Here is an 18,127-nt window from a genome sequence, read left to right on the forward strand (position 1 = left end):
TATTAGTGATGAAGAACGGGTGAGAGTCCCAGAAAGTGGGAAAAAGATATGGATTTATCATTGGGGAATAATTTTCCCTTTTTTATATGGGGTGGATATCTGGGGGATGTCTCTTTTCAATTTATTCTACCTTTCTTGTTCAAAGTCTATTGCAAAATCCACAATAAAAAAAAATAAATAAAGAACAGTATCCATTTGCTTGAAAAGTAGCAAGGAATTAATTGCTTTTTAAAAGTAAGTTTTTTGTTGAATTTAGTGGCGACGTGTTTCCATTACGGGTGTCAAAGTATACTATAAATTATACCACGTTTTTGTAGAAAGGATACCGCAAAAACACCGCTTATTTCATGGAGCGGCACTGCTTTTTTGTATCGGTCGAGTCGCAACACTGACATTTGATAGCAAAATTTCTAATCAAATAAGTCACAAAATTTTCAGAGGCTGATGGAACAAATTTAGTTGAAATGGTAAAGAAATCTACTTTAACTTCGGACAATAATTTAAAATTTACCCAGAATCTTATAGAATTTTAGTATAGCCTAGTGACTTCTTGTTTGTATATTTCCAATAGGCTAAGCTATGCCAGTTTTATAATTGCACCACATAAATAAAAGTTTGATGATGGTGAAAATCTACTTTAGCCACTTTTTGCCATCTTGGAAAGGGGTTAGGTTAGGTCAATGAAACTTTCAGGGATATGTCTAAAGACCAAAGTATAGGCTACCTTGGGAAAGTATTCAGGGGCATATTTTTCTATGAGACTGAGGAGGCAACTACCCCTCTCAGTCCTTGGTTTGCCCTTTCTAAAATTCTCAAAATTTTAATAGTTAGGCTATATGCCTGTCAAGTAGGCTAATTTCTAAGACTTTGAAATCAGAACAGGGTTTACATAGAAGCTTGTAATACCTTCTCAGAGTGGTTTTTTGGCCCTGAATTCATAACTGAAAGTTTCCTTTTCCTAACCTAACCCCTCTCCAAGATAGCAAATAGTAGCCAAACTAGAATTTTACTCCTGTTGACTACTATAGTCAATTTTCAAAGTGCATGCAGAGAGATAAAATTAATAAACAAAAAAGAAACAATGTCAGTATAACAGCCACCCCAAGAAGTAGAAAAATATGTCTGAGGGGATGGCAAAAATACATTAGAAAATAATACAGGACTAAATAAATTCTGAAAAAAAACTAAGACAAATTGTACACCCTATTCAGCATCACAAACCTTACAACAAAACAAAGCTAACTCAACATTACTGTTAAGGTCAATCCCCAAGGGGCCATAATAAGCTACTCAAATATTTATTTGTTTGCCCCCTGACCCACCAAAAATACAAGCAACAAAAGAACTAGAATTCATACTTACTAAAAAGGATTTCTTTAATTGCACTCTTAAACATAGAAATGTCACTATTATTTTTAAAACTCTCATGTAGATGATTCCAATTTCTAATCTTCCTATGAAGCACAGAAAGCATTGACCAGGTCAAAACAATCAATAGAGTATTAATCTCTCCAAAGAATTGAGTGTCATAATTGTGGATCATGGATCTCAAATTATCTAAACTGTCAAAACATGAAAGATTTGTATCATGTTGAAGTCTAAAAATAAACAAAAGTGTATAAAGCTCTTGCAGTCCAGGAGCTGATAGTATCCTTATTTGCCTGTAGTTGTTCTGTACTGGATCCCAGGGTTGCAGACCAACCAACAAATGAACATTGTTATTCTGAAGAATTTGTACAGGCCAGACAATAGAAGCAAATGTTCCAAGCTAAATGCTACTACAATACAGAATATATGGATGGACAAGGGGAAAATAAAGGAGGCATAGGACATATGTCAAGAAAAGATGCCTAAGTTTTCTCATTATTCCTAGGTTTCAACACAAAATTTTACTCACAGACTGTGCATGGCACTTGAATGAATCCAAGGATAAAAAACAGGAGATTGGGAAAAAATGATAAAATTTGATTTACCAAGATTAATCTTAAGCCTACTTACTTTCAACCAGGAATGTAACCTATCCACATTATCTTTCATCGATGTCAGGAGTAATTCTTCTGTCTTTGCAGTGCTGATAGCCACAGTGTCACCCACAAATAATGACACAGTTTCATTCTGGAGACTTTTAGTCATATCACTAACACTAAAACAACAACTATGGACACAATTAGGCATATCATTAATGAACAAAAGGAAGAGAAATAAGGCCAATAACATATCCCTGTGGGAAACCACACCATGTATGCTATACCATGCTAAAATACCTTTGTATATGCTATATGCTATACCAAATTTCATGCTAAAGTACCTTTTTTTTGCCACTCAGAGAAGATTAGTCAAACCATTACAAAAAACGCAGTATTGTTCTTTATTCTCATCTGTAAATTTTAAAGCTTGTAAGGTTGTGTAGGTTGATCCAGTGTTATCCATGGCTTCTTCCCAATATGTTTTGCCCTTATTCTTAACAACTCCCACTTTATTAGCCTTTTCCAATAGCTTACCATAAAAAAACACAAATTTAATATTTGCATCATTTTCCTCTCCAAGCAGGGACATCCAATCAATATGAACCAAATTATTATTTAGTTTTAAGGGGGCATTTTGATCAAGAACTACAGCCCTTTTACTCAAGTCAGAAATTTCTCACTTACAAGTAAATGCCTCAAATTCAGCAAAAACACCAAAGTGGTCAGATTCAACATTTACAAAAACCACTGGAGATCTAAAAGGTACATTTGAAAATATATTGTCCAAAAGCTTTGCAGAAGTCCTAGAAAATCTAGTTGGAATGTTAACTGTAGGGATTAAGCCATAAGAAAGACATATATTTAAAAGTTGGGAAGTCCCCAAAGACTTGATATCTAGCATGTTGATGTTGAAATCACCTAGAATGAAACAAGGCTAATTGCTAAATTGCACTTTTGCCAGCTGTTCATGAAAATTATCAATGAATTCTTGAATAGAGCCAGAGGGAGATCTGTACACAAAGACTAAATAAGCATCAACATTGTTTAATCTAGCTTGTAGAACTAGTGTTCATGCACCATTTCATTATATTTGCCCAGATCATCATGGATTTTCACATACATATGCTGCAAGACCCCTCTGCTGACGTAGCTCTCAGTTCTGTATAAGCAAAATATACCCCAGTATATCCAGAAGAGCAGAGTTATGATCACCCAGCCAAGTCTCCATCAAAGCAAGAAGTCTCCATCAAGAAGCACTTTGGTAATGTCTGATGCACTTTTGAAGCTACAGCATTATTTCTTATTTGTATTCTATACATATATTAAAAGATAGTGTAAGTTTGATGAGGGCAGCAGCAACAACACTTTAAGAAATTTATAATAAAATTTCTTGTGGTATATTATTCCCAATTAATCAGCAGCAAACCCAACCAATTGTGCTCAAAACCCTCCTCTGGACCACAGTGTGGTGGGTTTCTTGTGGATGGTGAAGTTTTCTCTTCACAAGAGTGCAGACAGTCTGGTATTGTAATTTTCTTTTGTATCTAAGCTCGTTCAAATAGGCAATGGCAATTCTAAGAACATCTCCCAAGGTCCCCCCAGACCCTACCCCATAAAATCCCTAAAAAGATGAAAACACCCAGGCTGGTCAAGCACACTATCTCAAAGCTCATATGATAGTTCAAATTCAGAGAACAGGACAATGATTAGTGTTGAGGCTAATGTCACTATCAATGAAAATGGATTTCAAGAGGTCCTTTCTAGCAGCTCCAAAAAAAAAAAGGAAAAAAATTCTCCCCAATCAAAAGTATTTCCCCTCCTCCTGTCCAAGCTTTTCCTTCTCAAAACTAAGGAATTTACATCAAATATTTTCCTAATACCCCCTTGGAGAAGCCAGATATTAATACACTCAGGGTTGCACTTGTCGAATTGTTAAAATCAATTCTCTCTGTAAACATTAACCGTCATTAATCTTCGTTTATCGAAGTCAAAGATCAGAAATCAGCAGATATAATAATCAACCACCAAACTCTGATGACTATCACAATTAGCTCTACTACATGGAACCCAAACCAATCACTAACAAAAATAGTAGTGTACAATATCCCCCCAGAAATACCTATTCAGGAGTTAAAAGAAGGGCTCTCTGATAGAGCTGGCAACACAATCCCAGTTGAAGATGTCACCTCACTGGGTAAACCTGACTCTAATGCCCTAAAAACAAGCAAATATTTCTTATTTGCACTGAAAGAAAAAATTAATATTCCAGAAAAGTTATTCCTTTTTGGGCAAATCAAACCACACAAGGTGTACAGGCCAAAGCCTATCCAGTGCCAGAAGTGTCTGAAACTGGGACACACAACAAGTAGATGCAGCGAAATTCTCCAAGCCTGTAGTAATTGTAAAGGCCCCCATCCTAAAGAATTGACAACTTGTAACAACACCCAGGCTACATGTATAAAATGCAAAGGCTCACATGAGTCTACCAATAAATTACTGTGCCCTGCATATAGAAAAAGAGCACTAACACTCCAAATAGCAACAGAGAAGGCCACTCCACACCCTTTTGCAGCTATGGCAGCAAATGCTGCCCAACCACACCAAATAATACCTGTAATGAAATCTACCATAACTCCCAAGTCAAACCCTCCCAATGCAACAAGCACCCCCCACAAAACTCCATCATCTAAGCCCCTAGCTCACATCCCTATCAGAAAGAATCACCAAACCAACAAGCCTCCTCATCCATTGAGATGAAGACTGCCTGCCCCTGCCCCCCTCCAAAGAAGAAACAAACCAGAAACACTACCAGGAATTAATCCCTTAACTGACAAGCCAGATGTACAACCAAACATGCCAACTCCAAATATATGCCTATTCATTCTAACTGTAATGCAGATCAGGCCATGAATATACAGCAATCAGAGAAAACAAAACTAATAGCTGAATTTGAAAACACCTACAGAACTAGCCATATTATCATTCAAGCAAAAAAGATCGTTATTTACTTTTAATTAAGATTAATATTTATAAAGAGACATATGAAAAACACCTCAACACCCAACCCCATATCAATCAAAACTCAAGTAGACCATAAGATAACTTTAATAAAATATGTTGAATGAACTAATATCTTTTATGGATAATAAATCCATTAATAACGCTTGCCTCCAGGAAACTCATTTGACCCAAAATCAGTAAATTAAGTCTTTGAAAGGATAGATCACCAGAGAGAAAAGGAGGTGGCATAGCTCTAGTAATTAATAATAATATAAAATTTTGTGGCATCAACTTTCCAGATTTTGTAAATGATGTTGATACAATTGGTATCAATGTTTGGCTGAATAATACCAAAACTTACATAATAAGCTTTTATAACCCTAATGGCCAAACTACAGATGCCATGGATTTCTTCAGTTATATAAGTAATTCTAATATGTTAAAAAATATTATTATTTGTGGAGATTTTAATGCCCACAGCCTTTTGTGGGGGGATAAACCAGCAAATAAAGCTGGTAAGTTTATTAAGTGTTTGATTTCAAATAATACTGAATTAGCAGTTGCTAGCCCTCCAAATCTAAATACATATTTCAACCCCAAAAGTGGCAGTTTCTCTACAATCGATCTACAAATTGTATCAGTAAATATTTTAAATAAAATTTATATAAATAAAATTGATAACCTCTGCACAGACCACTTTGCCATAGTTTCTTCTCTAAATAAACCTGCTGAATCTCTGCCACATACCTCCAAATATGTTACCAATAAAGCAAATTAGACTACGTTCCAAAATAAGCTTAATGATGAAATTACAACTTTCACCCAAAATCATGCATCTCAAATGCAACAGCTGACACACATGCTGAAGTTTTGGCATCCATACTAATAAATACAGCTAATCATGCTGTCCCCAAAACGACACCCATAAAAACAATCCCCAAATACACTCCCAAATCATGGTGGACGAATGAGTGCCAAAATAACTGGAGAACAAAAAAGGCAGCTAGGAGAACATTCCTAAGAAACCATCTCCTGCTACATATTTAAGGAAATTACGAGCAGAATCTAATCTAAAAAGGACTATAATAAATGCTAAATATAATTACTGGAATAATTTTACACATAATCTCTCCAGAGAAACACGTGAACCAATTATACATAAACTCATAAGCCACATCTGTGGGAAAAAAAACTCCCCCCAACCCGCTCCAGTATGAGCTAATACATAATAATACCAATTATGACAATGATCATGAAAAGTCAAAGCTATTTGCAACTCTTTTTGTTTATAAGCTTACGTCAAATAATTGCAGCAACACTTCCCCAATTGTTATAAATCCAATTTATCAATCTCGCCCAGGGTCCGAGTACATAACCAGTCCATTTTCAATCCATGAAATGAATAATACAATCCGTCATATTAGGGCCAAGGCTACCAGCAGCTATGACAACATACACCCTATATGGATAAAGAATCTCACCCCTTCATATAAACAGGAACTCCTAAATTGTTATAATCATGCTTGGGCTTCATCTACATTCCCCCAATATCTGGAAATTTTCATCTCTCCTGTCAATTTTAAAGGAAAATAAACCCAAATATAACCCTGAGTCTTATAGGCCTATAATGATTACTCCTGTGATGGGAAAAATAATGGAGAAAATGATCTATCATCGACTCCTCTGGTTTGTTGGGAAAAATAATATGATACCTCACACTCAAACTGGTTTCAGGAAACACCACTCCTCAACAGATGCTTTCAGATTGTTAACAAATGGAATAATGAATCATTCTCAAAAAAATAGTTGCAGCTTTCCTAGATTTTGAAGGGGCATATGACAATGTGAACCACCAATTCCTTTTAACTAAAATTGCAAACCTTGGACTACCCCCCATGCTAGTATCTTTTATAAAACCTTTCATAGAAAATCGAAGATTCATTGTGTGTGTTGGTTCAGCCTCTTCACCCCAAAAAACAATAACCAAAGGTCTTCTACAGTCCTAAGCTGGCTCCTCTTGCCCTCTATCTCTGGGACATGAACCTCCCCCACACAAATCTACAATATGCTGATGATCTGGTACTATGGTCAACTGGCAATACCATTGAGATCGCACAGTCAAAGCTGCAGAAGTCACTTTTACAATTCGAAAAATTTTCACAATATTCAGATTTACCCATTGCACCCACCAAGTCGAAAATAATCCAATTTCGCCACAAGCGAAATTATGTTAATGCAAGATTAACTCTAAATGGAACAACTATTCCTGATGATAATCATATGAATTACCTTGGTCTCATGCTTGACCAAAAACTTAGCTTCTACCTCTACATTTCAAACACAATAAAAAAGATGCCGTAGAAAAACAAGTATATTAAAAAGACTTCTTTCTACACCCTGAGGTTGTAAGGAGAAAACCTTACTCCAGTTTTATAAGTTACATATAAGACCCCATATTGACTATGGGCTCATTGTTTATGGTGCGTTTGCAAAGACCCAGATGCAAAAAAAAAATGAAACAACACAAAACGATATAATCCGTCTCATATTTGGCCTTAGGAAACCCACAAGCACTAAGTTTCTGCTTACAGAGAGTGGATTAACAACAATAAAGGAAAGACGTAGCTTTCTCTTGATAAAGTATCTTCCAAAAATTGAAGCACATAACTCACACACCCTGCGTAATTGGTTAAGAAACCCAGCCATGTGTAGAGGCATTGCAAATGAGTATGCCAATACTCAGAAGAAGTTCCCCATGCCAGCAAAGTCTACCTACTTTCCGCCAATCCCCTCTATGGAGTTGGTCAATTCCCATAATAAATACTGATTTCTAAAAGTGGACTAAAGAATTCACCCCCATTGCTTTCATCTAGAAAACGTTTGCTGGATTTAGTACAATCACATATAAAAACCACTTCCAAATTTTTGTTGATGGGTCCAAATTGAATGAGAAGGTGGCAAGTGGAGCTTGCGTCCCTCACCTGAATATGGCAATGGGTGAGAGAATGTATGAAAATGTGTTTATAGAGTCTGCAGAGTTAAATGCCACAATCATGATATTAGAGCACATTATGAATAATCAGCACTTAATTGCTATATTTACAAATATTATAGTTTATTCTGACTCTTTGTCAAGCCTTGACACTTATCATTGTCTTATAATTATTGATAATCTTGCTTCAAGAGGTATAAGAACTTATCTTCAGTATGTTCCTAGCCACTCAGGTATAAGTGGTAATCATCAGGCAGATGAAATAGCAAAAAATGCTATAAATATTGACCAACCAAGTGGGAGACCAATCTCTATTAAAGATATTTACCGCTGGAGACTATCGAATGTTACGCTTAATAAGAATAATCCACTGCTATCTCCCTTTCCCAATAATGTCTTTTTTAAAATTTATCATAGAATTCGATCTGGTTCAAATGGACTAAATTTCTTGGCATTTTCCTATCAGTTCGCTAATTCTAGCGGCTCAGTTTCCTCTTCCCCTCTTTGCAGGTATTGTAATATCAATAATGAAACAATTGACCATTATCTATTTGAATGTAATATACCGATGTCTCCACAGTATATCTTGCATTGTAAACTGTTAAAGTGCTTCAAACACCACAAAATCTCACTATCAGCCAAGAGTCAAGCTGACTATACCTGCACACAGAGCACAGAAGTCAATATCTATCTTCTTATATTTCAACTCCTAGAGTCAAAAGATTTACTGAAAGAAATCTGAGGATATCCAATAAATAAGAGGCAACCAAGTCAGTAGCTCTGTTCAGCTCACAGAGTGAAGCAAAAGGAAAAGGGCTGAATAGTCTTGACTGGAAATCCCGCCTGCTGAAATAGAAGAAGAAGAAGCAAGGCCATGGAAAAAAAATACGATTAGCTTCTTAATTTCAGAGACCACGCTGCCTTTCCATGACAATAAATAAAAGTTCTAATAGGGATAAAGTTCTTTTAATAGACAGAGATAGATTTCACAAACAGTGATAAAATTCCCAAAAATACTAGATATTTTGGTCTCATATGCAGTGACCGTCATCAGTTGTAAAACTACTGGTTTTACTGAAGTTTTACTACTGATGACAGTCACTGCATATGTGACCAAAATGTCTAGTATTTTTGTGAATTGTGTCACTGTTTCTGAAATTTATCATTGTCTATTAGAAAGACTTTATCCCTATTTGAGATTTTATTTAAGATTAGCTAAATTAATTAGAAAATCAAAAGTTGTATTAAGGCATTGGCAATTCAAATGAAAAATCCTAAAACCCTGTGATCTACCATGTTGGCACCCTAGATAATTAAAGTCATAACTAAATATAAATTTAGTATCTTCAGGGGGTTCAGAAACCAGAACTATAAAATCCAAATTTCTTTTAATACTTTCATTAAAATAATCATAAAAATTTATCCTCTGATTTTCTAAATCCACTATGCTATGAGCCCCTGGGGGAAGAACAAGTTCTCTATCCACTATCTAATAAAGAACTAAATGGTCTGTGGTGTCAAATAGGGCAAATACTATGCACAAGTAAATACACGCTCTCAGCTCTTGTAATGTGAGATAACAACAAAATAATTAATGAAAAATACAAAAGGACATCAAAGAAAAAAAAAGACACAACATTTAGATAAAGGCAAACAGAAACAGAAATCAGTATAATCAGCAGAAAACATACAGTATAACCATGCACAAGGGTAAACAAACACTTGATCGATTATTATTACTACAAACTTCTTCATAGCCTTTCAATGATGATAAAATTCTCTCTCAATTGGTTACATTCATACAAAAAAACACTCAATTCTTTCACCTGTATTGACCTCTTTGACTATGCTTGCTATAATCTTGTCTAGTAACCGGTCTAGCAAGTTCTGTGAATGTCTTCAAGGCAACTATTTGATTGATCCTGCTGTACACCTGTGAAACTTGGGCTTTAAAGGCCAAAGAAACATTAACACTAGAAGTATTCGACCATTACTGTATGAGACATGCAACTGATCAGCAGATAGTTTCATATCTCAAATGCTGAGGTTCAAAGGCGTTGTGCCCAGAAGGCCCCCCCTCACAGTAATCATAAAACACCAACGACTGAAATTCCTGGGGCACACACTATGATGGCCAGCTGGAACTATATCCCGCGATGTCCTCACCTGTGACCCCCTTCCAACTTGGAAATGGAGACCAGGTGGCCAAAGAAAGAATCTCTTGCAGACCTTCAAGAATGACCTGGATCCTTGGGGTGGCTTCCGTCAACACAGACATTGTTGGGATAAGGACTGGCTGAAGATTGCAGAAGAGGCTGCTGCTGAAAGATTGTGTTATTCATCCCATTGTCCATCATCACTTAGAGACAATTCTTTGAATGGACCAATAACCTTATTTTTTTAGTTTATTTGTACTGTGTAATAGGCCTATTTTTGTTTCCTTGTCACCAAATTCAACTTTAAAAAATCTGGCATCCTTTTTACACTGGATAACTTTAAATGGTGGCACTGTAGGCTGTTCAAGCCCAATTGTAACTATATCATGAAATAAATAGGTAGCAGCCTTTTCGTTTTCACAGGCTGCATTCGAAACAAATATATTTTACCCCTCTGTTCAATTTCTAGTTTAGAAGCCCTATTCAATAAATCTAAAACTGCATGTGAATGGGTTTTAGCCACAAGGATGGATATTTGCGATTTCAGTAACATATTTTCATTTGTTAGAAATGCAATTTGAATTCCAAGGCTAGTAACTTTAGTACATTGTTCCAGCTGGGACACATCTAATTTGGAAACACAGACGGCTAGCACTGTTAGCTTATCATTCACCAAGTCAAGTTTCTTTCCATTTTCTAGAATGGCTACTAACACCTGGTTAAAATTATGTGACAAAATGTCCATGGTAACCTGGGCAATCGAGCTTCCAGTGATCGAGATGGCAATCAAGATGACGCCCCATACTAAATTCAGATTAAAATTAAGATCAAAATATTCGCCTACCTCTAGTAAGATAAATAATTTACCAACGGTGATCTTATCGTGCTGTCCGTTTTGGATGTTAGTTACTGGCACGGCTAACACCAGAGTAGTAATGACCCTATTGATCCGAACCCCACACCAAATATGGGCATAGAGTCATTAGGGAGAACACGTGGTTAATGGGGTCAATGACCTAAAGTCAGTCATTAATCAAATTGTTTCCGGGCAAAGTTTAATAATGTCTGACAGGTACTGGCAATCATTAATCAAATTGTTTCCAGGCGAAGTTTAATAATGTCTGACAGGTGATGTCAAGATTGATTGATATGTCACGAAAGGGGAATTAATTTGTTTTTTTAAGGGGAATTATTGATTCAAGAAAGGGGAATTATTTTTTTGTTTCTTAGGAGAGTTATTGATTCACGAAAGGGGAATTCATTGTTGTTTTTACGGGGAATTACTGATATAAGAAAGGAGAATTAATTTATTGTTTCTAAGGTAACGATGGGGAAGAGATATATGGTTTACGTAATCGAAGGGAGAGAATTCCTGAGAAATTGATTACATAATCGGTAGAACCCTATAAGGAGCTCGTGACGGGAATCCATTTATGGGCATAGAATGACGTAATCCACTAAGACAAATGGATTTCTGAGAAATTGATTAAATAATCGGTAGAACCCTCTCAGAAGGTCATGACGGGAATACATTTATGGGCATAGAATGACGTAATCAACTAGGACAAATGGATTTCTGAGAAATTGATTGCATAATCGGTAGAACCCTATAAGAAGGTCATGACGGGAATTCATTTATGGGCATAGAATGACGTAATCGACTAAGACAATTGGATTTCTGAGAAATTGATTACATAATCGGTATAACCCTATCAGGAGGTCCTGACGGGAATTCATTTATGGTTATAGAATGACGTAATCAACTAGGACAAATGGATTTCTGAGAAATTGATTACATAATCGGTAGAACCCTATCAGAAGGTCATGACGGGAATTCATTTATGGGCATAGAATGACGTAATCGACTAAGACAAGCAAGTTACTTTCTTAATGTCCCTCCTAAACCCATTTTTCAACTTGAAGTACATATCTTTTTCACTCACAACTATACTTTACAGCTTGTTGGATACCTCAACACCAAGAAATACTTTTCAAAGACGGGTTCAGAGCAAGTTACTTTCTTAATATCCCTCCTAAACCCATTTTGCAACTTGAAGTACTTATCTTTTTCACCCACAACTATACTTGACAGCATTTTGGATATATCAACACCAAGAAATACTTTACAAACACCATTACAGAACAAGATAAATTCTTAAAATCCCTCCTATACCCTTTTTCCAAAAGGAAGTACTTTTCTTTTTCACCCACAACTATACTTTACAGCTTTTTGGATGCCTCAACATAAAGAAATACTTTTCAAAGTCCATTTCAGAGCAAGTTACTTTCTTAATGTCCCTCCTACACCCATTTTCCAACTTGAAGTACTTATGTTTTTCACCCACAACTATACTTTACAGCATTTTGGATACCTCAACATCAAGAAATACTTTTCAAAGACCATTTCAGAGCAAGTTACTTTCTTAATGTTCCTCCTAAACCCATTTTCAAACATGGAAGTACTTATCGTTTTCACCCACAACTATACTTTACAGCTTTTTGGATACCTCAACACCAAGAAATATATTTCAAAGACCATTTCAGAGCAATTTACATTCTTAATGTCCCTCCTAAACCCATTTTCCATCTTGAAGTACTTATCTTTTTCACTCACAACTATACTTTACAGCTTTTTGGATACCTCAACACCAAGAAATACTTTTCAAAGACCATTTCAGAGCAAGTTACATTCTTAATGTCCCTCCTAAACCCTTTTTTCAACTTGAAGTACTTATATTTTTCACCCACAACTATACTTTACAGCTTTTTGAGTGTCCCAACACCAAGAAATACTTTTCAAAGACCATTTCAGAGCAAGTAACTTTCTTAATGTCCCTCCTAAACCCATTTTGCAACTTGAAGTACTTATCTTTTTCACCCACACCTATACTTTACAGCTTTTGGATACCTCAACACCAAGAAATACTTTTCAAAGACCATTTCAGAGCAAGTTACTTTCTTAAGGTCCGTCCCAAGATCATTTTTCCAAATGGAATTACATATCCTTTCCTCCTTCAACTACACATTCCATCTTTTTGGATACATCAACATAAAGAAAAAAATTTCAAAGACCAATTTACAGCAAGTTACATTCTTAATTTCCCTCATAAACCCAATTTAAAAATTTAAGTACTTATATTTTTAACACACAACTATACTTTAAAGCTTTTTGGATAACTCAACACCAAGAAATACTTTTCAAAGACCATTTCAGAGCAAGTTACATTCTTAATGTCCCTCCTAAACCCATTTTCCAACTTGAAGTACTTATCTTTTTAACTCACAACTACACTTTACAGCTTTTTGGATACCTCAACACCCAGAAATACATTTCAAAGACCTTTTCAGAGCTAGTTACTTTCTTAATGTTCCTCCTAAACCCATTTTGCAACCTGAAGTACTTATCTTTTTCACCCACAACTATACTTTACAGCTTTTTGAGTGTCCCAACACCAAGAAATACTTTTCAAAGACCATTTCAGAGCAAGTTACTTTCTTAATGCACCTCCTAAACCCAATTTGCAACTTGAAGTACGTATCTTTTTCACCCACAACTATACTTTACAGCTTTTGGTTACCATCTCGCCAAGAAATACTTTTCAAAGACAATTTCAGAGCAAATTCCATTCTGATTGTCCCACCTACTATCATTTCCAACTTAAAGTTGGAATCCCTGTCTATAACACGGATAGGTTACAGGTTCTTTGATACATCTAATCCTACTCGTACTTTTAATAGACCATTTAAGAGCAATATCCTTTCTTATTGTCCCTCCTAAACTCAGTTTCCAACTTGAAGTACTTATCTTTTTCACTCACAACTATACTTTACAGCTTGTTGGATAAATCAACACCAATAAATACTTTTCAAAGACCATTTCAGAGCAAGTTCCTTTCTTAAGGTCCCTCAAAAGCCCAATTTGCAACATGAAGTACTTATCTTTTTCACCCACAACTATACTTTACAGCTTTTTGGATACCTCAACACCAAGAAATACTTTTCAAAGACCATTTCAGAGCAAGTTACTATCTTACTGTCCCTCCTAAACCCATTTATCAACTTGAAGTAATTATCTATTTCACCTACAACTATACTTTACAGCTTTTTGGATGCCTCAACATAATGAAATACTTTTCAACGACCATTTCAGAGCAAGTTACTTTCTTTTCGTCCCTCCTAAACCCATTTTACAACTCGAATTACGTATCTGTTTCACACGGATCTATACTATACAGCTTTTTGGATACCTCAACACCAAGAAATATTTTTCAAACACCATTTCAGAGGAAGTTACATTCTGAATGTCCCTCCTAAACCCATTTTCCAAATTGAAGTACTTATCTTTTTCACTCACAACTATACTTTACAGCTTTTTGGTTAGCTCAACACCAAGAAATACATTTCAAAGACCATTTCAGAGCAAGTTACTTTCTTAATTTACCTACTAGACCCATTTTACAACTTGAAGTACTTATATTTTTCAGCCACAACTATACTTTACAGCTTTTTGATTGTCCCAACACCAAGAAATACTTTTCAAAGACCATTTCAGAGCAAGTTACTTTCTTAATGTCCCTCCTAAACCCATTTTGCAACTTGAAGTACTTATCTTTTTCACCCACATATATACTTTACAGCTTTTGGAAACCTCAACACCAAGAAAAACTTTTCAAACATTATATCAGAGCAAGTTACTTTCTTAATTTCCCTCATAAACCCATTTTCCTACTTTAAGTACTTATCTTTTTCACCCACAACTATATTTTACAGCTTTTTCGATACCTCAACATCAAGAAATACTTTTCAAAGACCATTTCAGAGCAAGTTACTTTCTTAATGTTCCTCCTAAACCCATTTTCCAACTTGAAGTACTTATCTTTTTCACTCACAACTATACTTTACAGCTTTTTGGATACCTCAACATTAAGAAATATTTTTTAAAGACCATTTCAGAGCAAGTTACATTCTTAATGTCCCTCCTAAACCCATATTCCAACTCGAAGTACTTATCTTTTTCACTCACAACTATACTTTACAGCTTTTTGGATACCTCAACACCAAGAAATACCTTTCAAAGAACTTTTCAGAGCAAGTTACTTTCTTAATGTTCCTCCTAAACCCATTTTGCAACTTGAAGTGCTTATCTTTTTCACCCACAACTATACTTTACAGCTTTTTGAGTATCTCAACACCAAGAAATACTTTTCAAAGACCATTTCAGAGCAATTTACTTTCTTAATGCTCCTCTTCAACCCATTTTGCAACTTGAAGTAATTATCTATTTAACACAAAACTATACTTTAAAGCTTTTGGATAACACAGCACCACGAAATACTTATAAAAGACCATTTCAGAGCAAGTTACTTTCTTAATGTCCCTCCTAAACCCATTTTCAAACTTGAATTACTTATCTGTTTCACCCACAACTATACTTTATAGCTTTTTGGTTACCTCAACACCAAGAAATACCTTTCAAAGACAATTTCAGGGCAAGTTACTTTCTTAATGTCCCTCCTAAACACATTTTCCAACTTGAAGTACTTATCTTTTTCACTCACAACTATACTTTACAGCTTTTTGGATACCTCAACACGAAGAAATACTTTTCAAAGACGATTTCAGAGCAAGTTACTTTCTTAATGTCCCTCCTAAACCCATTTTTCAACTTGAAGTACTTATCTTTTTCACCCACAACTATACTTTACAGCTTTTTGGATACCTCAACACCAAGAAATACTTTTCAAAGACCATTTCAGAGCAAGTTACTTTCTTAATGTCCCTCCTAAACCCATTTTCCAACTTGAAGTACTTATCTTTTTCACCCACATCTATACTTTACAGCTTTTTGGATACCTCAACACCAAGAAATACTTTTCAGACCATTTCAGAGCAAGTTACTTTCTTAATGTCCCTCCTAAACCCATTTTCCAACTTGAAGTACTTATCTTTTTCACCCACAACTATACTTTACAGCTTTTTGAATGCTCCAACACCAAGCAATACTTTTCAAAGGCATTTCAGAACAAGTTCTTTTCTTAATATGCTTCTTAAACCAATTTTACAAATTCTAAATTTTTCCATAGTAGATAGAAAAAGCTATATCATAACTGTGAATATTTTCTCGAAAGATAAGCAGTTCTATTTCAATTTTAAATTTTCTCAATGAAGTGAAGAAAAGTTCAAGTTCTCTTCTGAATTTTCTCAATGAAAAAGAAATCAGTTTTTATTCAATTCTATTTTTCCAAATAATATAAACATTTTCCACTTTAGTTCAGATTTTTCTCAAAGAGATGAAAAATTTAAAATACTGTTCCAAATTTTCTCAACGAAGTGAAGAAAAGTTCAAGTTCTCTTCTCAACTTTACCAAAGAACACACTTCGATTTTTTGCAGAGATGAAAAATTTAAAGTTCTGTTCCAAATTTTTCATTGAAGATAGAAAAAGTTATACATTGATTTTAATATTCGACATGAAGATAAGGAGCATCACTTTAATTCTGAGTTTTCTCGAAGAAGTGCAAAATGTTCAAGTTCTCTTCTGAATTTTCTTAAAGAAGAGAAAAAAGTTAACTCAATTCTGAATTTTACCAATGAAAATGAAAAAAACCTCCACTTCAGTTCTTAATTCCTCAAAGACATAAAAAATTCAAAGTTCTCTTCTAATTTTTCCAAGAAAATAAAAAGGCTCCACTTCAGTTCTGTTTTTTTTCTCAAAGAGATGAAAAATTTAAAGTTCTATTCTAATTTTAAATTAAATTTTAGCTCCTTTGTCTTATGGATTTACCCATCAAATTTTTAAATTAGAAAATGAGTGACTCGTTCTATTATTAAACACAATCGTTCAAACTCGTTCATCTAACCTCCAAAACAATAGGTTAGGTTAGTTATAAATAAATATTAATAAATAAATATAAACATTTCTACATGTTTAAGTTAGGTTAGGTTAGGTTAACTTATCATGAGCGCTAATGATAAGTTAACCTAACCTTTTCCGGCGAGTATGGTTAGGTTAGGCTAGATTAAGCTAGGTTAGATTAGGTTAGGTTAAGTTAGGTTAGGTTAGCCTACGTACGCTTCACTTAGGTTAGCTTAGGTTAGGTGAGAGACAGGCAAAAAGTTAGGTGTATGATTAGGTTAGGTTAGATTAAGTTAGGTTAGGCTAGGTTAGCCTACGTACGCGCGCGTACGTAGGCTAACCTAACTTAATCTAACCTAACCTAATCATACACCTAACTTTTGCCTGTCTCTCACCTAACCTAAGCTAACCTAAGTGAGGCGTATGTAGGCTAACCTAACCTAATCTAACCTAACTTAATCTAGCCTAACCTAACCATACTCGCCGGAAAAGGTTAGGTTAACTTATCATTAGCGCTCATGATAAGTTAACCTAACCAAACCTAACTTAAACAAGTAGAAATGTTTCTATTTATTTATTAATATTTATTTATACCTAACCTACCCTATTGTTTTGGAGGTTAGATGAACGAGTTTGAACGATTGTCTTTAATAATAGAACGAGTCACTCATTTTCTAATTTAAAAATTTGATGGGTAAATCCATAAGACAAAGGAGCTAAAATTTAATTTAAAATTAGAATAGAACTTTAAATTTTTCATCTCTTTGAGAAAAAAACCAGAACTGAAGTGGAGCCTTTTTATTTTCTTGGAAAAATTAGAAGAGAACTTTGAATTTTTTATATATTTGAGGAATTAATAACTCAAATGGAAGCTTTATTCTTTTTCATTGGTAAAATTCAGAATTGAGCTAACTTTTTTCACGTCTTTAAGAAAATTCAGAAGAGAACTTGAACATTTTGCACTTCTTCGAGAAAACTCAGAATTATAGTGATGCTTCTTATCTTCATGTCGAATATTCAAATCAATGTATAACTTTTTCTATCTTCTATGAAAAATTTGGAACAGAACTTTAAATTTTTCATCTCTTTGAAAAAATCGGAAGTGAACTTAAGAAAATTAGAATTAAAGTGAAACTTTTTATCTTCACTGGAAAATA

The 18,127-nt window shown here is 34.8% G+C and overlaps 1 protein-coding gene across 1 annotated transcript in view; it reads left to right on the plus strand.

Annotated features, from left to right (window-relative positions):
- Positions 1–406: 406 nt before the first annotated feature.
- The window catches only part of LOC148942515 (multiple inositol polyphosphate phosphatase 1-like), a 36,020-nt gene continuing 18,299 nt past the window's right edge, over positions 407–18,127 (plus strand). The window contains exon 1 of the mRNA XM_089102140.1: positions 407–467. Within this exon, the coding sequence (XP_088958266.1) occupies positions 465–467 (3 nt within the window). The 5' untranslated portion in view covers positions 407–464. The remainder of the gene's footprint in view (positions 468–18,127) is intronic.

Source organism: Artemia sp. Qi Xiang Cuo, chromosome 16, assembly GCF_049724085.1.
Source record: "Artemia sp. Qi Xiang Cuo chromosome 16, ASM4972408v1, whole genome shotgun sequence".
Taxonomy (NCBI): domain Eukaryota; kingdom Metazoa; phylum Arthropoda; class Branchiopoda; order Anostraca; family Artemiidae; genus Artemia; species Artemia sp. Qi Xiang Cuo.